The sequence below is a fragment of the Gopherus flavomarginatus genome, chromosome 5 (genome assembly GCF_025201925.1).
Source record: "Gopherus flavomarginatus isolate rGopFla2 chromosome 5, rGopFla2.mat.asm, whole genome shotgun sequence".
Taxonomy (NCBI): Eukaryota; Metazoa; Chordata; order Testudines; family Testudinidae; genus Gopherus; species Gopherus flavomarginatus.
The window spans coordinates 83,153,437-83,175,700 of NC_066621.1; the positions used below are offsets into that span (position 1 = coordinate 83,153,437).

Genomic DNA, 22,264 nt, shown 5'->3' on the forward strand with positions numbered 1-22,264 from the left:
CCTCAAGAAGCTCTTGTGCTGCTGAATATACAGGGTATTTGTGGAGTACAACACTATAGGGACTGTCTGTCCACATACTATTCATTATGTGCAAGTGCCAACAAATGTTGAGATCCCTGGTACATGGGGCAGCACTTCAGTGTTTTCCACTGGAAAATCAACACATCACAGGATGCCATGTCTTTGACTGCAGTGAGGATCAGCAGCCAGAGAAGTAAATGGACATGATTTAAAGTTCAGCTTTAGTAACTGGTGAGATGTAGCTCATCAAACCACAGAAAATACACAGTCATCCCTTAACAGCCTGAACATTTGAAATAGAACTCAAGTTATTAAAGAGCAAAGGCATCAAAAAGACAAAATGATGGAATTGAATGGCCATTTTCGCAAAGATTTTTCTGCACTATACTGCTGTGCACATTCCTTATTCAGCTTAAAATAAAACTGTTGGTGCTTAAATGATCACTTCAGGCATCCTTGTGAAAGTTAACGTTGGGATTCGTATGTCCTTGATGTATTTATATGCTGATTCATTCTCCCTTTAAATGCTCCCAGCTCCTATCGAAGGACATTGTTGCAGAAGGAGAGGCATAACTGAAGGCTTGTTCAGAGTTTAATTCTGCCTCCCATACCAGTTAGAGTCTAGTCAGCCTATTGGTTTATACCTTGGCTCTTGGATTGTTACAGTTGTTACAGACATGTGTTTTCTTACAGAACTCTTCTTCCTGGGTGCTGTATAATATGGCCTCATTTTATTGGCGAATAAAGAATGAACCATATCAGGTAGTTGAGTGTGCCATGCGGGCTCTCCACTTCTCCTCAAGGTGAGAGCAGCTGATACAGGTTCCTTTTCCAGTCTGCTTTGTGTTTAGCATAAACAATGCATGGCTTTTTAGTTACTGAAAATTGTATCCTAAGAAATAGGTGATAGTCTACTGAATAGAGACTGCCAGAGTTTCACTGTTAAGCAGCTATAGTTTTAAATAGTTCTTAAGAGCATGAAATAGTCAGGAGATGAAGACTGAAAATTTTATTCAATTTACATTAGAATTGTGCAGTCTTTCCCTTCAGTAATCCACAAACCTGACAATACCAAAAGAATTACAGTCTTGCTGCTTTTTAGTAGAAACTTATTGGCCAAATTCTGTAGAGGAGGTACGAAATGTGCTGCAGAACAGTTGGTGCAATGAGATGTGAACATAACCAACACTAAACTATTAGTGTCGAGGCACATCTTGTAATGGAGTCTTGTCAGATTGGGAGCACAAGAACAGCAGTGGCTGTTGCAATTTTAGGGCTCCAGTAGTATCCCTGGAGATTCTCTAGTCTGTTGGGAAGGGTTATTCTCTGGCTACTAAATCTGTGAATGTCCCCCTAGATGAATGCGTAGCGTTCTACTGTATCGGGAAAATGCCACCAACAATGTTAATATCCATTTAAAGCCACTCTTCAAACATCAATTTTCAAAATCCAGTGGTTTGCCAGGAAAACACCATTTAGAAAAGGTTAACCTGGAACAGCAGTACAAGAGAGAGTAGACACCTATAAGGTGCATTAATTAAAACTGAAAACTAATGACTCAGAAGTTGCAATGTATGGTATTTGTAATTAAGCTCAGTGCTCTTATCGCTTCTTATCCTACATGGTTGGCACTGAAGAAACCTCTGCTGTGCCATTGGGGAGGGTGTGTAGCTGAATAGGGGTGGCTTTCTTTAGAGGTTATAAACCCACTTTTGATTTCATTCTCAAAACAACAACTTAAGGTTGGCTGTAGGTGGCTGAAGCACGGCTTTGAACTGCTATCTTAGTATATTCTAGTAAACAATACATTCTAGTTTTCTGAAACTTGCAAGATGGCGCTTCAGCAAATTCTTTAAATACCTTAATGAGGTAAATCCTGCTTGCTCACTGTGACTTTTGGAATGATGAAGGAGCAGGAGGATGGTCTAATAGTTAAGACATTGGTCTGGGATGTAAAAGATCTACGTTTAGTTTCTGGCTCTGCCATGAAATCATGATCTTGATGCAAGTCATTTAATGCTTTTCTTGTCAGTTATTCATCAGCACAATGTGGATAATACCTCACAGGGATGTTATAATGATAAATCCATAAATATTTTAGGATATGTACAGATACTATTGTGAGGAGATTCAGTAATGTACCTAGTTTTATTTTAAATTTGTGTTGCTCTATGATTCTGGTTTATGATTCTGGGCTGCTAAATGAAGCTTGAGTAGTTTTAGTCTATACACCCTGTATGAGAAATAAAGGTTGCATGTACATTTTATTTTAAAGTACAGAAATGGAGTATAAAAAAGAAAAACAGTACAACATTTTCATAAACATAATGCCGTCCATCCAAATGACACCTCGGCTGGAACAATCCAATATTAAAAATTGGTTTCCTTGTCTGTGAAAAAACTACTCATTACTCAGTCAACTAGAAGCCTGTTTGGGTGAACTTACTTTGAGAATATATTTTGGCTGGATCAGCGGTTCTCAAACAGGGGCACACGTACCCTGGGGGTATGCAGAGGTCTTCCAGGGAGTACATCAACACATCTAGATACTTGCAACGTTTACTAGCTGCTCTTAGTTTTGGAAAGTCCTTGTAATATGTGCCTGGAGAGCACATGAGAAACATGCATAAAGAAACTCATTATCAGGCATCTTTTTTATCTATATTTTTTTTTTTCCTTCTTTCTCTAGGCACAGTAAAGATATTGCACTGGTAAACTTGGCAAATGTTCTACACAGGGCTCATTTCTCAGCAGATGCAGCCATCGTGGTCCATGCAGCTCTGGATTACAGCGACTTCTTTACCAGCTATTACACTTTGGGAAATATATACGCAGTAAATAAGATTTTTATTTTCCAAGAACTGCAGAATACCAGATACTGTAATTTAATCTGTTTGTTCGTAGTTGCAGCACTTTTAAAATACGGCACAGTAATTAAATGATCTTGCAGTAAATTTCACACATTGTTCAAGCTTGATATTTAAATTGCTTGGATTCAGACCTCTTTGCAGAGAAATTAGTCTCTTTCAACTAACAAAGAAAAGCTTATGTCTGCTGCTGAAAACATCTTTTAGAGCAAGACCAGTCTTCTAGCTGACTTACCCAACAACATGGTTCTAATTTCAGAGGAGATTGGCTGCTGATTAAAACAGAAATCAATATAAATTGAAGTAAAAAAACTCATCTTATTAATCACTGGAAACGTTTCATTAAATATTGCTGAACAGTGGCTAACTTTCTCTTTCTTTCAATCATTCTTCAGATGCTTGGGGAGTACAACCACTCAGTCCTGTGTTATGATCATGCTTTACAGGCCAAACCAGGGTTTGAACAAGCTATAAAAAGGAAGCACGCTGTCCTATGTCAGCAAAAACTTGAGCAGAAACTGGAAGCTCAGCATAGGTAACTGAGACATGCGTCCTCTGAAAAGCCTAACAAAAATTCATATGCAAGTGGTCTCATTCTCAAAGTTCGGTTCCTGTGATTATTGCTCACCATTGTGGTAAAACGGTGATATGTTTTAACTTACTACAGTTTACAACTATTGCATAATCATAAATAATACAAATTATTTTAAGCAACCAAAAGTTTCATATGAATGTGAAACGACAACGATGGCTAATGTTTAAAACAATTCAACATAAACTTTCCTGGTGTCAAATTTTAAGATCACTTCAGCGAACGTTAAATGAGTTGAAGGAGTATCAAAAACAGCATGACCATTACCTGAGGCAACAGGAGATCTTAGAGAAGCACAAGCTGATTCAAGAGGAGCAAATCCTAAGGAACATCATCCATGAGACGCAGATGGCAAAAGAGGCACAACTAGGTACAGATTTTGTAATGAGCACTGAGTGTAACAAGTAAGAGTTAGTCACTTTCAGTCACAGCTTAATGTAGTGAAACAGTTCACTCGCATATTTGGTTATGATACTCTTAAGTGGCCATTTCATTTTGATTTTGAAAAAGTTGTGTGTGAAATGTTCTCAGATCAGTCCATGAGTCCTTGTCTGGCAAAGGCAAAAATGTATAAAACAGCATGCTTAGTTTCAGGAAGAGGGAGCATGTTCTGTTGTTCTTGGGTGGCCCTGAGCTAGTACAGCTCATGTTGATTGGCTTAATGAGGAACTGTAGTTCATCATAGCTAGAAATGGAAATGGTGAACATTTTGAGGCCTTTAAATAATGGAGGCTGGGTAATTGTGCAGGAAAACATCTGACAAAAAAATCATCCCCCCTACTTAATACTAAACTATATTTGAGTTTTGTTAGACAAGTTATTCTAAGGACTTATCTACATTGCAAGTTAGTGCTGGGTGCAAATCTGCAGTGCACTAGCTTGCCACGTGCTAACTAGCCATGTGGACTTCATTACAGTTCACTAAAAGTTCTGCAGTGCATTTTGATGTCCTCCGATTTCAACTACAGAACCTTTAGTGCACTTGTCTTAGGGTGTTCATAGCAAGCAATGTACTCTGTGTCCATACCTGGCACTAACTTGCTGGGTAGACAAGCCCTAAGCTATAGGTTCTAGACTTGAGTGAATTCTGAGTAAATCCAGGACACTCGGTGCACTACAAGAACAGACATTTGGAATGTAATGTTCTTTCTTCTGTGGCATTCGTAGTTAAAGGATTAAATCTATCCTACATCTCCAGTATCTGAGCACCCCTTCAGTTTTCTCAGCAGCCCTCTTGTGTCTATCTATTTGGAAAAGACTCACTGCCAAAAAAGCTAAATGAAGTGCAAAAGGAGTATAGGAAAATGAGTAGGAAATGCAGAATTGGGTATTTCAAATCCCAAGCTCCATGCAAACTGTATTGCAGGAGGTGTAATTAAATGTCATATAGTCCTTTACACAAATATTAGTTTAGCTATCTTCTTTCAAAGATGGAGTTCTCCTTTAATACCAATCAACAAGATAGCTTGAAACTAGACTCTGATAATGTTTTTGGTCAGCTGAGAAACCCTCTGCTCTTTTACAGCCATGAACTTTTGTTAATGTTTGTGCTCCATAGGGAACCATCAGATATGTCGGCTTGGCAACCAGCAGCACGGCTTGCACTGCCAGTGGGACCAGCCTGTTCGCTATCACCGTGGGGACATTTTTGAAAATGTGGAATATGTTCAGGTTTGTCTACTGTGAATTGGCACCACTACTAGCCACTCAAGCAACACAGGTCCTTGAGACTGACGTAAAATGTCCATAATTGCTACCCCAACAGTACTTTTTTTTTTTAATAGATCAGAATATAACTGTAGGAACTGTATAGTCCTGCTAAGAGTAAAAGGCACATTTTGTTAGTGTAATTTTCCTGTGACCCTTTTGCTAATAATGGGAGAAATGGAAATAACTCTGGATTTTGACAGCCCAATGCCTGTTGTTTAAAGATTTTTGTTTTGTTATGTAGGGAGGGGGCAAAACGAGGGCTCTTCTCAACTATCTTTTTGGGAGGAAAATGTTCTAGATTGTTTTGTGAAACCCCAACATTGCCCTGGGGTTTCCATCCGATCTTGTTTCCTCTGTATAGAATGCCCTTTTTCTACTAGGTACAGGCGTCAGATGATTTGAGGAGGAGCGTAGTTGTCTTACATGAATGTGCTAAATGTCATGTAGCTAGGAGTATGCCTCTAGAGATGTGAAGCATCCATTTCCAAATCTAGTTTCCTTGAAGGACACAGCAAACGTACACTAGAGCGACAAATGCCTTTAAGGAAACAGTTTTCCCTTTGGATCCACATATAGTACTTCCCATAGAATAAGGTACCCCACTATGACAGCTGAAAAAGTGCCTATATCAGGGGTCGGCAACCTTTCTGAAGTGCTGTGCCGAGTCTTCATTTATTCACTCTAATTTAAGGTTTCGCGTGCCAGTAATACATTTCAGCATTTTTAGAAGGTCTCTTTCTATAAGTCTATAATATATAACTAAACCATTGTTGTATGTAAAGTAAATAAGGTTTTTAAAATGTTTAAGAAGCTTCATTTAAAATTAAATTAAAATGCAGAGCCACCAGCACCCGGGCAGTGTGAGTGCCATTGAAAATCAGCTCATGTGCCGCCTTCGGCACACGTGCCATAGGTTGCCTACCCCGGTCTATATAAATAATTGTTGGTTTTTACTTTATATATGCTTTTAAAAATTATTTAAGATGAATAGCGATACTTCCCTCTTTCTAGACATTTTCAGTCGGTTCATCTTGATGATTATCCTTCTAAAAACTTTTTGTAACATAATGAGATTTAAAGAGGAGGGAATCGGCATTATATACTTCCTAATATTTTATGTTGCTAAGAGTGTGAGTGGTAATGTGAGTTCTGCCCATCTAACAATGACTCTCAGTACTAATAGAGGTGCTGCTGCTGTTCTAGTAGCTTAAAATATCAGCTTTTGTGCTTTGAGTTTGATAGTGCTAGAAGAAAGGTTGAAACAATCTGCAAAAGTAGATATCATATTTGTAAAAAGTTTTGCAAAGCCTGGTATTAATAGAAAGGGTTTCACAATATTTCTTTAAAAAACAATAAAATAGTATTTTGGTTTGAGCTGCATTTTCTCTTTACATATTTGAAACCCTAGTATTGTGCTAGTGCAAGAGGACCAGAAATGACTCATAAATTGACCAGTCTAGTTTTGCTGCCAAAGCCGAGGGAATTGCAAGAAGTAAACAACCTGCATAAGTGATGAAAAGCAAATCAAACTTACAAAATTCAGTGTTCACTACCTTAAAAGGAAATACTGTCTCTAAAAATAGTGATAGTGTCCCTGTCATTTTCTTCTTTTACAGTTTGGAGAAGACTCCTCAAGATCCAGTATGACATCCGTGAATTTGGATCTCCATGCAAACCACAGCGATCTCAGCCACTCTTTGCAGTCTTCTCCTGTTGCCCGTTCTATTGTTTCACTGTGGGGCCTGGAATCGGATACCTACAGGGTGAGCAAAGTGTATGAGCTCGCTCTTTTATACAGGGCTATCATGAAAGATTGTGTTCTTCTTTAGTAAAAAATGTATTCTAAAGTAGTAGTGTCCAACCACTCATATGTAGCAGGACTTAGGTGCCTGGTACTCCTGATTTCTTCTTCATTGTCTCACGTAAGCTGCTCTGCTGAGCACTAGTGGACTACTACTTCTGCCTGTCTCTCATTCATTTGTGTGAACTCTGCCAGACAATGTGAATTTGGGTTGCTCTCATGACTGCAAAATTGGGATTTAGAGCCCAAACCTCAGTTCATGGTAGAGCAGCACAATTCACTAAAAATAGAAAGCACTGTGCTGGTGCAACCGAAATCTTGGCTTGATAAATTGGGACAATTTCCAGAAAAGGCAGGAAACCATTTTCTTAAGGAAAGTGTTTTTTTTTTCTTTTTTGTCATCCTATTGAATTCCTGAGGCATTCTTATCAGCTAGTTAATGTGAAGGTTAAGATTGATGAATTATTTCTCAACAGTCTAAGAAAAAAAATTTTTCTTTGCAATTAGGATAAACTGCATATTCTTTGGCCTAAAAGATCAGACTGTGTAAAATCCTTTCCAACAATCCCGAACCCAGAGGAACTGCCAACCTATTTTCTGCCTCCAGAAAACAGAGAATTCAGGCAAGTGTTGATTAATCATAAAGGGAATTTCCCATTATATTGTTTAATCTGGTTATAGTGATGTGGCCACATTATGAGAATCTGGGGTCACTGACCAATTAGTGTATTATTCTTTTAAGGTGGCTGGGTCTCCCGCTGGTTAGAGAAGATGGCATGTCAATCTGTCTAATAATAACAGGCAGCATTTGTGTTCTTCTGGAGGCTCTCCCTCTTCCCACTCCACAAGAGGAGTCACAGCCATCTTATGTTCTGTCCACATTACAGCTATAACCAAGTCAGGAAACCAGTTCCAAAATTACTATCCCCTTACCTGGATTTAAGATTGTTAAAATGTAATATGGACAGGACCAACCATGTGCCACTCAGCTATTTGTGTGTTTACATACCACCATTTGAAACATGAACTCGTGTTTTCTCCATTCTTTTCACTGCCAGAGTCCATTCGATCCTGAGTAGCCCCGGAGAGGCCCATGTGCATGGAGAGGCCCAGCTGCCAGATTGTTCATCTATTACTAATGTCCGTAACAATGAAACTCTGTACACGTTGGTCAAAGAACTAGATGGTCATCTGGAGCTGAAATTTAAAATGCCAGATGATCATGCAAGACAAGTAAGAGGCACTGTTTTCATAGGTAACCTTTTCATTCTGACTGTCTGCCTTTTATGGCCTTAGAGCTAAGGTCTTCAAGATTTGACAGATTCTGGCAACAAAAAGATGGGCCTGATTCTGCAAAGTACTCAGTACTTCCATAGGCTTCCCCTTGCTGGGAAGTGTAAGTTCTTAGTCTCTGACATGAGGTTCTATGACATGGCCTCTTTAAACACCTATCAAAAGTGTATGAGACAAAAAATGATAGAAGAAAACAGTACTTTCTAGATTAACTAAAACCTCTGAAGACCACATGAAAACTGTTCATTGACTTTATCACCTCCTTGTTGGCACAGGAGAGACACCCGCTTATAGCTGTCTTTCCTTACTGCTTACTGTCCCTTGGTTGCTTTAATGGATCTTTAGTCTCTCCCCTCCTCCAGACCACCATCAGTGTATCTGTAGGGGTCCCTTTTCAGCTACAGTGCAAAGAAGGAGCTTAGGAAATTTTAGGGTCATGAGACTTGAGCAACCCAGATAGCTATATCCTGTAAAAAACATCCTATTTTTTTGTTAAATGCTTTTTCATGTTGTTCAGATCTTGCATTCGCGTATCAACAATCAATCTATTACAGAGGAGCAAATAGGGGCATTCATCTATCATGCTATAAAGAAGGTAAGTCAAGAATTGTAGTTTGAAGTAAATTTGAGAATTCTTGTTTGTCTATGAGTGTGATAACTAGATTCATGTTGTTCAGTGGCACACTATTTACAATTTGCCTTGCCTGGGGAGTATAGCAGAGCTGAAATTTGTAACTTCTTTCGATCTAGGTTCCACAAAGAACCACAAATGTTCAGAGAAGCATCCCTTTCACTCAGCTTACTCAGTGACCCTATTATAGCTTCCTTCCTACATAAGAACAGTGGTGGAGCGAGTGAATTTCATTCCTGTGAAAATTTGCAAGATATCATGCGAGAGAATACAATGCCATTTCCTGAATCAAACAAATAATAACCATGGAACTAACATGATGTTGGCCAACCAATAGACCTTGTATTGCTTTGTCTGGCTTGTCTTGTTTAGATCAGTAGCTCTTCAGGGCAGAGAGGATCGTAAGTGTTTGCACAGCACTTAGCACAATGGGACCCTGATCATGGGTAGGGCCTTTGAGTGCTACCACAATACAAATAATAGTAGTAAATGTCAGGATGGTGGAAGACGTGGAGAAATCATATTAGATCTAGATGTCAAATTAACTCTGTTGACATGCTGCCTTTCTGTGTGTACATCACATTGTCAAAGCCTAAATACAATACGTGGAGTGTTTGTGCATCTTTTCATTGCCCATAAGAAGGAGAACGCATCTGAGTGGTATTCATATTCTTGTGCACATAACAACCCTTTGCAGGCCTAATGTCTTACCTTTTGAGTTTTCTTAAGTGGCCATCTGAATGCACAGGGTTTTTTCTTGGTAATACTCAGTTATTTCATAGCTTTAGTGCTGAAAAAGCTTCTCCAATAAACAACTTCTTAACCAGTTAGAGCATGTCATAAGCATGTTCTTGTTTTGCTTGTGTGCACAAATTGCAGAGGGCAGGAGGCATTTTCAGAGCAGAAGTTCAGCAGTAAGCGTCATGGTCTTCCTAGGGAAAGACAAAATGTGTCTGCAAACAGGTTTGAATGTTTAAATTAATGACAGCATTATGTTGAAAAAATAGGATGAAAGCCTTGGCAGTACCCTTATAAGCAGTGCCATTGCTAACTCATGCACAGCATTTATTAATTATTACTGTAGCACCTAGAAGTCTTACTTATGAACCAGGACCCCATTTGTATTGGGTGCTACAGAAACAGAACAAAAAGACAATCAATTCCCCCAAAGAGCTTACAAATGAAGTATATAATACTTTGATGCATACAGACAGGCCAATGTGGGGATTACATGGAAACAGTGAGACAATATTGGTCAGAATGACAGGTAGCATGTTGCTTGTTCCTGACGATGTGAAGGGAGGGTAAAGGAATTGTGCACAGAACCCTGCAACTATTTCATTGAAAATGATTTTATTTTAATTAGGGTGTATTTTGCAGTTAGTAAAATCAGCTAAGAAAGTAGTAATAAATCTGAAAATAACTGCTTCTCCTACAAAGTGCTGGGAGGAGGAACCAGAATTTACATCTAGAAATACAAAAAATCAGCCCCCCCCCCCCCCCCCAAGAAAAACAAAACAAAAACCTGAAATACAAAAATCTTTCTAGGAAAAAAAAGTTCTAGACAACAATAGCTATTACTGCAGTTATGTCTAGGACTAAAAACAATTACTCCAAGCGCTGCATATAGACCATTGCATTTAGCACTGTATTTATTTTTTTGTGTTTCAGTATAGGGCCTAAGAATGCACCCCTGACAGATCTGCATGCATGTGTGACATTATTCAGTGACTGGTCTCATCAATAAGACTTACTCACACAAGTGACATTACACATGTGTAAATTGTTGCAGGATTGAAGCATTAGTTTTATCCTACAATTACATATTAACCAAGAAATATTGGAAAGGGGATTTGACAGCATATTAAAATATCAATTATATCCTGTAATGCAAATAAAACTTTTTAGTATAAGGCTGATTCAAAAATACTGAAGAAATACCATTATCTACAAAATTTACTTCTCTCTGAAAACTTTTACCCACTGTGGTTATAAGAAACACTGAAGATTTCTACAATTGAAAGAGAGAGAGTACTTGTTTTACATATTTTGTTGTGCATTTGACACAACTCTACATAGTTTCATTGTTCCTTCTCTAAAGAATGAATTAGTCTGTTTATGTAACTATAGGTCAAGGGCCAGCTAAGAATAATTAGAAATCTGATTGTCCGTTTTATCCCTCTGCCCGACCATGTTTACTACTTTTAAGTTGTGAGCATTTGGGGTCAGGGACTATCTTGCTATATGTTTAGACAGTTGCCAAGCACATTGTGAATGGATAAATAATTATTTAAAATAGGAAAATGTGATTTTAAAACATCAAATTGGCTTTTTGAAACTGACTACTTCTCAAATTGATGGTTGCCACATGTGGCAATGTGGGTCCTACACTCTGGAATGGTAAAGGGCTAAGAATCATTGATTCCTGTGGCCAGGCAGCATTAAAGGACTTTGTGGAAATCGTTTGGGGCAATCACATGAATCAAGGTTGCTAGCTGAATGCTCTTGCTGAGCAACAGATGAACTAATGTTAATTTAGTAGTACTATCCTGCACCTGTGACGGTCAAATGATAAGATAACTACCTTCAGGCAAGGGAGAGGGTAGAATAAATTGTATCCAGTTCATAAAGCAATACACTGAATTGTTTATGTTGGAGAGAGTTTATGGTAAGCGATTGTATATTCCTGAAATGTTATGACTTATTTTTTTCAGCCAAAGGATCCTTTATGGCTTATGCTTAATGAGGCTGGACTCTACTGGCGTGCGGTTGGAAATAGCACCTTTGCTGTCACGTGCTTGCGAAAAGCATTGAACTTAGCCCCACATGGGTATCAGGATATCCCTTTAGTCAATCTAGCTAACCTTTTGATTCATTATGGTCTTCATCTGGATGCCAGCAGGCTCCTGCTAAAAGCTGTAGCCATCAATAATTCTGAGGTAAGGGTTGCTTTTGTATTAATTTAGTAATGAACAACAAAACTCTTCCTGGAAGATTGCTTCATTAAGTGCCAATCCCAAGTTTTATTCTCCTCATATATGTAATTCTTCAGGCATCTCATTTGGAACATGTTCATTTAAGTTGCTGCTTCATGTTTGATACGATCAAGAAATTAAAGTGCCAGATAACACTGGATGCTGAGAGTATAAATGTTTGGAAGAATAAATAGCTTTAAATATGGGCAGCACGTTAGGTTGCTTCTGGACAACAGAATTTCAACCAGATGGCTGGTTTTTTGGTCAGGTTTGATAGGAGGTAAGCTGTTCTTGAAAAGTTGCTTCTGCTCAGCAGTTTCACTAAGACTGGTTGTACATGAGAATAAGTATGGTCTTGCGGCTAAAGCACAGGACTGGGAGTCAGGAGAGCAAAGTACTGTCCTAGCCCTGCCATTGACTCATCATGTAATATTAGGCAAGTAATTTACCTACTGTGGCTCAATTTCCCCATCTGTAAAATGGGGCTAATACGTCTTCTCTATTTCATAGTGCTGTTGTGAGGATTAACTAATTCATGTTTGTAAATGCTTTGAAGTTTTCTGATGGAAGATGCAAGAGAATGAAAAGTACCCTCTTCTTTTGGAAACTGATTGTTGCGCAGTTATATTTGGAAATCTACATGTACGTCTACATAAACACTTACTGCACAACAAGCTGGGGTGTAAACCTACAGCGCTCCAGCATGCCATACATTAACTGCATGGACTCAGGTACTCTGCACCAGAAGTTCCCTACTGCGCATTCAAACAGTAAATCAACGCACACTAGAAAGCTTTTAGTGAACAGCAGGGTCCATGCAGACAGTTAGTGCATGGCACTGCACCCCAGCTTGCCATAGCCATGCCCTCAATATTAGTCATCACTTAGATGTGCAGAAGAGTTAATTTGGAATCTGCTGCCTCACACATAGTGGGTGGGTAGATATAAAGATAAATAATATGCCTTTCAGAAATGTGGGAAGACGGTGCACAACTGGATTACTGAAACACTAGCCAGTACTGTGGAACTTTTTTTTTTTTTCTTGGAGTGTTGTAAGTACTTGGGAAATAATGTCTTCTCTTCATTTCAAGTTTAACAATGAGCTCTTCTTTAAAAGAATTCAAAATGAGTTCCAATTGTCAGAACAAGACTGTTGCCTTATCAAAGAAAATGCTGCTGATCAAAAGGTGTTCCAAAAGTAGTAGTGTGCAAGAATAGTCTCTTGGCTATGTAGATATCCCTTCATAACACACTCGTCTCTGCTGCCTGGATGATTCCTTTGTTTTCTTGATTAATCTCATGCATTTTACATTCCATTCTTTTCATTTTTTTTAATGCTGCTTGTGATATCTTGTGGGAATAGACTATTGCAAAAGTTGTTGCATCTTTGCAAATATTTTGATTAACTTTTTATTTCTCATTAACTATAAATATGCCTGGTATAAAGTTATGGTATATTTCTACATTTTGTAGAGTAAGTACTTTGTAGCCTGCAAATGATTTGAAGAAAACTTTCTCAGAGAGAACATTGATATTCAGTTCTCTTTAAATATAATTAGACCATATTTACGACTTTCCTTCTTGTAATAAGAGATGTATATAACCACTGGATTGGCCAGAAAAAGTTGTGTAAGTCTTAAACAAAAACAAAAGGGAAAACAACCCTAAGTGAAATGAGTTTGTCTCACTCCAGTTCCCAGGAGACGAGTCCAAATCACAACTCCTCCTTCCCCCATCATATTTGGGGCCTAGAGTTGAGGCACTTCAGCAGTAATATGGGAAGCTGATGGTTGCACAGTTGTTAGATTTGGTTACTTCTCCCTATGCTGTCCCTCTTATTTGGACAAAGGACTTGAGTCCCCAAGGTTGTCAGCCCCTCCAGCACTAAATTCACTTTAAAATAAGTGGGGAGGGAAAAATATAATCAGCTGTGTAGCACTGTGATATTTTTAATACAAGAGCTAGCAGCAATTTTGCAACAGTTTGAAAAGGAATCTAACCAGTTTAGATTGCAGATAAGTATATGAAAAAGGAGGATCATAAGAAAGCAAGGGTTGAATGGTGAAATGTTTGAATTAGGAAATTGGAGGGAGGGAGGGTATGACAATACCCATGGTATTTAGAAACAGGTTGCACTAGCAGGATTTTCTTCCAATGGTTCTTCCAAAGGTTCTTCCATTACTTTTGGCAAAACTCTACAGCAAGACTCAAGAGTATTGTAATCAAACTTGAGTGTGTCATGCTATAGTGATGTCAGTTAACTTACCTGATGTTAACAATGCTAACCAGACTGTGGATAGATTAGAGTTAGCATTTAAAGGGGATTCTCTGGTGTGTAAGGGAAAGATAATGTGAACAAGAAGGTATGATTAACAATAAGGCAGGATGATTTGGGGCTTGTATGAATGAATGGGGTGCAATGAATTACCAAAGGCACCCAAGAAGTAGTATCACCAAATGAAGATAGCAAACGTGATTGGAGGTCATAAGAAGAAGAATCAATTAAACTGGCTTGACTACAGTTGGCTGGAGCATCAGACTGAACTCACATTTGAATTAACTTTGTGGACATGAGTTAATATCTTGTGACTTAATTGCATCATCAGATGGTTAAAAGCACACACCCTTCTGAAGCATGTTTCTAATACTACAAGCAAAATTTTTGAAAGGCATGACTAGTCTTAAATGTTCCATGACAAAAAGTATCATTTAGTGGAGGAAGTTAGCTGCTCTGTTGCATCAGCATGGTCATTATTCTGGTCACAGGGTTAAATGCAGCACTTAATTTCTCTACATAAACCATAAAGATGCTTTTGAAAACAAAGTGTAATGCTTCGTTGTGTGCCAGGACTTAAATCACTGGATGATATTTAAAAATGCATGTCAAAGTTAATTTTGAAGAATTATTACAATATCTTTTGTCTCTGCTGCAAGAGATTACTCTTGGCTAGTCAAAGTTATGAGTAAGAGTGTTGGCTTACTACTGGAAAGAATTGAACAATGGGGATTTGTGTCTTTCGGCCAAGTTAGTGTGAAATTGGAGCTCTGAGTAATTTAATTATTTTCTGGAGAGCAATAAGCTTGGATTGGCAAAAGACTAATCGGCACTTCCATCTCATATTAGATCTCATATTACGTGGTACCTTTTGCTTTAGACTTCTTGGCTCCTTACTGAAAACTCCCCTAAAACGTTTCCCTTCACATTCTTTGCTGCCATATGTAGAATGTGCTACGTTTAAGATAGGCTGTAAGTAAGTGGTTTGTTACACTTGTGAGTATATCACAGGTTTATGTATCATTTAAAAAACCTGACATCCTAAACACAGCCAGTATGTCCAACTAATTATTGGTTTTAAACCCAATAATTTAAGTTGATTATTCTGCATCCTAGGAATAAGCAATCCCTCATGCCTAGAACCCTTCTAGTTGATTTGGGAGTGTGGAGGGCATGAGACTTGGTCTATTGCAATAGCTACCTTCAGTTTTGAACTCTGAATACATTTGTGGTGCTGATACAAAGTCAATTTTCTCTTTGCAGCCCCTGACTTTCTTGAGCCTAGGAAATGCCTATCTGGCTCTGAAGAATATCAGCAGAGCCTTGCAAGCCTTCAGGCATGCGCTGGATTTAACTACAAAGTGTCAGGAGTGTGAGAGCAGCCTGAAGTTGATCCGCTGTCTGCAATTTTTTCCTTTTGTGTACAACATCACCTCTTCTGTATGCAGTGGTAAGCAGCTGCTGAAAAATGGCCAAAAAATGACACAGAGTGCACTCTGACTGTAAGGCTATCTACTGGAGCTCAAGACCACTGTATTCTTTCCCAAGAATCATCCCATTTCCCTCTGTTTACGCTCCTCTCTGCTAGCAAGGACTAACCATTGAGGCCCATCTCCTCTGGGAGAGAGGATAGTACTCCCTTCAGAGCTATTTCAGGGCTACTTATGTAACTAGAGGTGCTACTGTTCAGTACAGAGCACACGCTGCCTTCACAGCAACCTAACCCCTTGTTTTCTAGGTAGTGAGGGTTGACTCCATGTCTCTCCATGTCATTGAACAGCTACAACTGGTGTGTTACTCCTAGCCCCCTTATATGCCCATTTAAGTTCTTCAGACAAGTATTGTGAAATCTTTCTTTGAAAACTATAAGTTCTGGTAGGGAATATTGTCTATTATAGTTTTTTTTTAATTCAGTATTTCCAGGCTTGAATAACAGATTTTAAATGGCATTTACTTTTTAGAAATGCTCCATAATGCACTCTTACTACACTAGATGATCATTTCTTTGTTTATGCAGGACCTGCAGTAAGTGTTTCTGGATTTCTAGTTGTTTTAAAAAAAAAAAATCCAGTGAGATGGGGGATGAAAAAGATGTTCTTTTAAAATTATGTCTGGAGATGTGATGCTTTGTTGCCATTAATGGCTACTCTAAGATCCAAAGTACAACCTTGTGGAGCCAAGTGAAATTGAGTGAACCTTCCTCTCATTGAATATTTCAAATGTCTTTTTATGTACTTGCTAATGGTGCATGTGCTGCTCCCAAGCTATCCTGAAGACCATTTCTGAATGTATTTGGCAGTCCCTTTTCTGTGAAACCATCACCAAGGGACACTTTTGGATGATTTTACTCAGTATTTAAATGAAAGCTTCACATGATGAGAAATGTTTGATTTTAATGTTAAATACCTTTCCCCAAGGGTTTCCTGAGTTCCGAAAAATGTATGGGAACAAATCTCTTCTCTGATTTAGCGTCTGGAATTGAACACTTTAAATATATACCAAGAAATATGTTGGCCATTGATCGATGTGAATGCAACACAACAGAGGTGATCTTCCAAGACTATGCCGCCAGAGTAATATTATTTCCTGATGCATTTACACATTTCATTATTTAGTGCGCAAAACAAAAAACCTTTGTTTGGCCTTTATAAATATATTTTAGTAGGTGGTGTTGCTGCTCAAGTGTTAGGCTTCTCATTTACCTCCATTCTAAAACCCTCTTTCTTGAAGCTGACTTGGAAGGGACTCTTCATTCTGGGCTACCATCCCTAAAATCCGTTAAAGAAATCGTTTCCCAAATGGTGTGTCAATTCAAAATGTTTTCCCTTTCAGTTTTCCCAGCAGGATGGAACTGTACTGCAGCCTTTTCTGTGGCTTATAAAAATCTTCCTCTGTCTTTTTAAAATGATTTTAGTGGGGTTGGGTGCTTACCTGAATCCCTAGAACCTTGTTGGACTGAAACCTGAACAAAAACCAATTCTATTTTGAAATAGAAGCAGAAAGAAAAGACACCTTTTAAACTTACTCTATTTAATGTGACCTAAGAGTCTCATGAACAGTGGCTCTGTCTGAAACTACCTGTGCTTCTACAAGAGTTTTTCAGTCTTGCAGTTCCTTTTATGTGCACCTTCTTGATCTCATCATCATCACCACCACATTTGAAAGTGTACTTCAGCAAGTATTAATTGCTGCTGTTAGCATTGTTTCCCTAACCAGGACTTTTATTTTCTGTTCATGTTATAACACAGGGTTGTAGAGCATTTTAGAAGACTTATATGGTTCTTTGGGGGAGCGGGGACCTCTGCCCCCACTGCTTATGAAAACTATGCAAGCATTATGGCTTTGCTAATGTGAGCATGTGTTAACAGAGCAGGAATGTAAAACTGGTGAGGTCCTTTAGGGAACCTGTAAGACTTATAATCAAAGGGGAAGCTGAACGTTTAACAGGTATATTAACTTCATTAATGCCAGAATTCAAGTTTCGAGGTGTCTTCCATACATTTGTACTGTTCCCCCCCCCCCGTGTTTGTGTGTTGTTGTTTTTTTGTTTTTTTGTTTTTTTTTGTGCCTCTTCATGTCATGCTGCTCCCATTAGAGATGGGAGAGACCATCTAGGTTATCTTATGCATCACTGGCCAATGCGGAAGAATTAGAAGTATGAAATTGACACATGGTGTAAATGTCTTTGTGTTGTTGAAATGTTTTTTAAATAAACTTACCAGTGTTTTCAGCCTTGATATTGATGAGTTTTCTGGTTTAAAACTTGGATTTAAACCAAAATCTAAAATCTTAAGAATGCAAAAATGGAGAAGCAGACTTGTTTGTCTGTCTTTTACAGGGGAGAAGAAAGACAGTTCCAGGATGCTGAGAATGATTTGGGAATTTTTATTCATTACACATTTAGGCTACATCTACAGTACAAGCTGGGGGTGTGATTTCCAGCTCATGTACACATATTCATGCTAGATTGGGGAGAACTAGCATGATTATAAATAGACTGTCGCCTCACAAGTACAGGCAGCATCCATGCTGAGTGGGTACACATGGGTTTGTACTCAGCATGTCTAAGCTGTGCTACTGCTGCCCATGCTTCTATGGCTACGCTGTTTATAACTCATGCCAGCTCTCATTGAGTATGTATGCAGGCTGGAAATTGCACCAATATACCATGGTGTGGTGGTAGCCTCAGATGGATTAAAAAGGAAAATATATATAGGCCATTGGAAAGGGAGGGCCAAGACTTCAAAAGTGTCTTAAGTGTACACATATTGAGAGTGCACAGACAAATTTGAGTTTGCACTCAGATACCTATATGTGCACGCATGTATTTTGGGTTGTCCCTGTCTGTGTCAGGCCTGCACACAAAGTGTTTGCACAACTTTGAAGAAATCACCATTTTTAGTGGTAGGATTTTAATTTCAATCCTAGCTTTTCGATAAGACAAGTTTATTGTGAGATTTAGTTAAGAACATAATTGGTGTGGGACAGGCACATATATCCCATGATTTAATTGCTGTTTAGTAGTATACCATCTTACGAAATACAGGAAGCCAGGAGTAGGCAACCTATTGCATGCATGCTGAAGGCGGCACGCGAGCTGATTTTCAATGTCACTCTCACTGCCCGGGTCCTGGCCACCGCTCCAGGGGTCTCTGCATTTTAATTTAATTTTAAATGAAGCATCTTAAACATTTTAAAAACCTTATTTACTTTACATACAACAATAGTTTAGTTATATATTATAGACTTATAGAAACAGAGCTTCTAGAAATGTTTAAAATGTATTACTGGCACACAAAACCTTAAATTAGAGTGAATAAATGAAGATTTGGCACACCACTTCTGAAAGGCTGCCGACCCCATAAACTGTATAACCAAAAGAATGAACACTGCATTGCAAATATGTAAAACAACGCACAGTGTTCTCATCTGAAATCTGTTCCGTCTTAAGGTATTTCTAGAAACATATGAGAAGTACATAAGTAACTTACTAAGAAGTACATGAGTAATTTATTATGAGATGCATTTGCTACTGCTGGCTTCATAGTAAATTGAAACACTCTCTCAGTGATAAGATGCATACTGCATACGTATATGCTGCTTACTGAATCAAACATTCTAGAAATGGAAAAAGACCAGTCCTTCCACTGCCAATGCAGCACATTGTCAAGCATATGTTTGAATAATTTCAGCAATGGGGATTCTGCTGTTTGCCTCAGGGCACTCTTCCAGAGTCTAAATGAATTATTGCTAAAAAGTCTCCTGATGTTGTTTCCCCCTTTTTCAGCTTTGTCCTATTGTTTCTATATATACACCTGGTGTGTGTGTGTGTGTGTGTGTGTATCCTTAATTTTGAAGCCCTTCACATGTGTTGCCAGATATAAGAGCACTCTTGCAGCATGTGGTATGCTTAAAACTCCAAACCTGTGAATTAAACTTTTGTATAATCCCTGGCCTTTGATAAGTATTTGTCTTGCATTCTTTAAAAGAACACTACCAAGGTTTCCTGTGCTTCAGTTTACAGGCATGTGTGCATGTTGTATTATCCCTGTGCTCTGCCTGTCTGCTACGTAAGTGTGAATTGGGACAGATAGCAAGACACACAAGATATTGAATTCCTATTTGTGTTGATTCTGTGCCTGCTTACAAGAAAGGAGCAAATGGGCTCAGGGAGGAATTTGTGAAGCAGCATGGTCTAATGGTGTGAGCATGGGATTAGGAAGTACACATTGCTGAACTGTAGTCATGGCTCTTGCATAGACTGTTGGTGAGGCTCATTTATCTCTTTTCTGTTTTGTTTTTGTTTCCATCTGTAAAATGAGGGTAACTCATCCCTACCTCTTAGGAGTGTTGTAACACTGGATTAATGTTTATCTAGAACTTTTGAAGGTGTGCTGTAGGAATGCTCAACTTGTATTGGATGCTTTTTACTGCTAGATTACCCACCCCACCTGAAAACAGCCACCATCTGAGCAGCACGTTTTATTTTCTTAACATCTTTTCTTTCTAGTGTCTGAAGCAGGTTACATTTAACAGTCCCACTCTCTCATTTTTATGTTTAGTTTTCACCTTCCAGATCTAGGGCACTAACCAGTACTGTTGAGCTTGGGTTTTAAACACTGAAGGGGAATGAGTAAATCTACAAAACAGTTTTCATTATTTTTGTCAAAAATGGTTGATAAAAGCCTAACCTTCCATGTCCCTATAAATACCTACGGTATGATATTAAACTCTTATTTCAGGTTTCTAGACAGGCAATGTCACTGCAGGAAATGTTCGTCAACAGGTGAAAATTATGAACTCTTGTTGATGATGATTAGAGTCTTTAGGCACTATCATTCTAGCATCTGTGTTCACTTTACATAATTTAGACCAACAGAAACACTTCCCCAATTTCCTTGGAATGGGGGGGAAATACCAACCAAGAGACTAACTGCCAAGGGTCCTACCTATGCTAGCCCTTAATGGAAAGTGATGTGGGAGCTCAAAAGATGTTTAATTACTGGAGGATCAGTTATTAGAAGACTGACAAGTCAATTATTTCATATACACATTAAACATAATTGGAAAGACAGGCAGCGCAACAGCTGCTTAAAGTAGTCTTAAGGGTGTGCAAGTAACAGGATCAAAGAAATTGACATAAAGGAGTTAAAATGCAAACAGGAAATATTGGTCAAACTCCATAGCATCCCAAAAGCTACTTTCAGGAGTTAGCCATTCCTGTCAACTATATTCTGCTGGTACTGCCAGTGCAGCAAGCTGCAGGTGTTCCATCTGATAATGAACAGAACTCTGTCATGGATGTTGTTGCATATTTTTTTATCCCTGAACAGCCGGGAGAGGTTAAAAACCTGATTAACATAAGAAGCTTCCTCTTTAAAAATTCTTTAACCCTTTGGAAAGCAGTTGTCCTTACACTGCATAATGCCATAATCTGAACACTCAGATGTTGGGATGTGCTGCTTGCCATAGCATAGAGTAATTTTGAACTCATCTGGAGATTAAAGTTGGATCATTTCTCAGGTGACTGCTGAAAAGAGGCAGCTTCTGTAGTATGGGAGCTTCCCGTGCCCTGTGCTCAAAAAAGCTGCTGTGTTGCATATAATGCTAAACCATAGGCAGGCAAAAACCCCTTTATTTTTAAACAAAATATTATTTTGCCTACATGAATAATTGCACCCCTCTTTCTAATTGTTTGCATTTGTATGATCTCCTGGCCTCAAGTTGTATTGTCATTTTTAAAAAGCAGACCTTTTCAAAAGCAAGATTTAAACAACCCCCTAGTAGTGTATAGACTGAATACATTTTCTCCATTTTGAAATCATAATTTGTTTTAATGATTTAGACATTCTAGTGTGTCTCCAGTCTCAGATTGTCTCTGACTTATACACCAGGTGGGTGTACTACTATTAAATATTCTAGTTCTTGTGCCTTTTTATTGGTTTCAAAGTACAGGTGATGTTTGCTGTAAGCTTTTCATATTGGGTTCATCCCATCATGTATGATGAATGCAAATATTTTTGCGTATGGATGCCTATTTTCCTAGGTAATATGCATTTCATCACATTCTTTTTGATGTTATGATGTGTATATTTTGCAACACAGGTTATATATTTAACAGCAGTGGAAACTTCTATTTTTAAGATGCTTTGGTTTTGGTGCCCTCTTGTGGTCTGAATATCCTACACCATAGGAAATCAAAAGTTTAGATTCCTCCATTCACCTCCTTTTAAAATAAAGCATGGGGGAAAGTATCTGTTCCCTTTTAAAAAAATTAAAAAAATGCATTTTCCGTTCGTTCTTTGCCTTTTAAGGTTTACACATTTGGGGTGTTTAGACTATAAACCAAATGACACTAGCTTCAAAGGAGAAACTACATGCTTGAGCCTCAACAGAACTTTTAGATAGGTACTATTCAAGCAGCAGATGCCCATTTGGTTGAGGAGATAGGATAAAGAATTGAGGGATTAAATGATTTGCCTAAATTAACATCACAAGTTAGTTGCAGATTCATGAGTGGAACCCAGGAGTCCAACTCCCCAGCAGCAGGCTGCAACCACTAGACTGTACTCCTAGTTCTGTAGAGTCATATTTCATCC

The 22,264-nt window shown here is 38.5% G+C and overlaps 1 protein-coding gene across 3 annotated transcripts in view; it reads left to right on the forward strand.

The window, feature by feature from the left end:
• TTC17 (tetratricopeptide repeat domain 17) overlaps positions 1 to 22,264 on the forward strand; it is an 85,823-nt gene that overhangs the window by 21,152 nt on the left and 42,407 nt on the right. For 2 of the 3 annotated variants that reach the window (XM_050955237.1, XM_050955239.1), the window contains exons 6-16: positions 715 to 824; positions 2,711 to 2,855; positions 3,284 to 3,423; positions 3,690 to 3,850; positions 5,039 to 5,151; positions 6,807 to 6,953; positions 7,499 to 7,614; positions 8,050 to 8,224; positions 8,802 to 8,879; positions 11,630 to 11,854; positions 15,429 to 15,615. In XM_050955237.1, coding sequence (XP_050811194.1) covers positions 715 to 824; positions 2,711 to 2,855; positions 3,284 to 3,423; positions 3,690 to 3,850; positions 5,039 to 5,151; positions 6,807 to 6,953; positions 7,499 to 7,614; positions 8,050 to 8,224; positions 8,802 to 8,879; positions 11,630 to 11,854; positions 15,429 to 15,615 — 1,597 coding nt within the window. The remainder of the gene's footprint in view (positions 1 to 714; positions 825 to 2,710; positions 2,856 to 3,283; positions 3,424 to 3,689; positions 3,851 to 5,038; positions 5,152 to 6,806; positions 6,954 to 7,498; positions 7,615 to 8,049; positions 8,225 to 8,801; positions 8,880 to 11,629; positions 11,855 to 15,428; positions 15,616 to 22,264) is intronic. The other variant, XM_050955238.1, reaches the window with a different exon arrangement.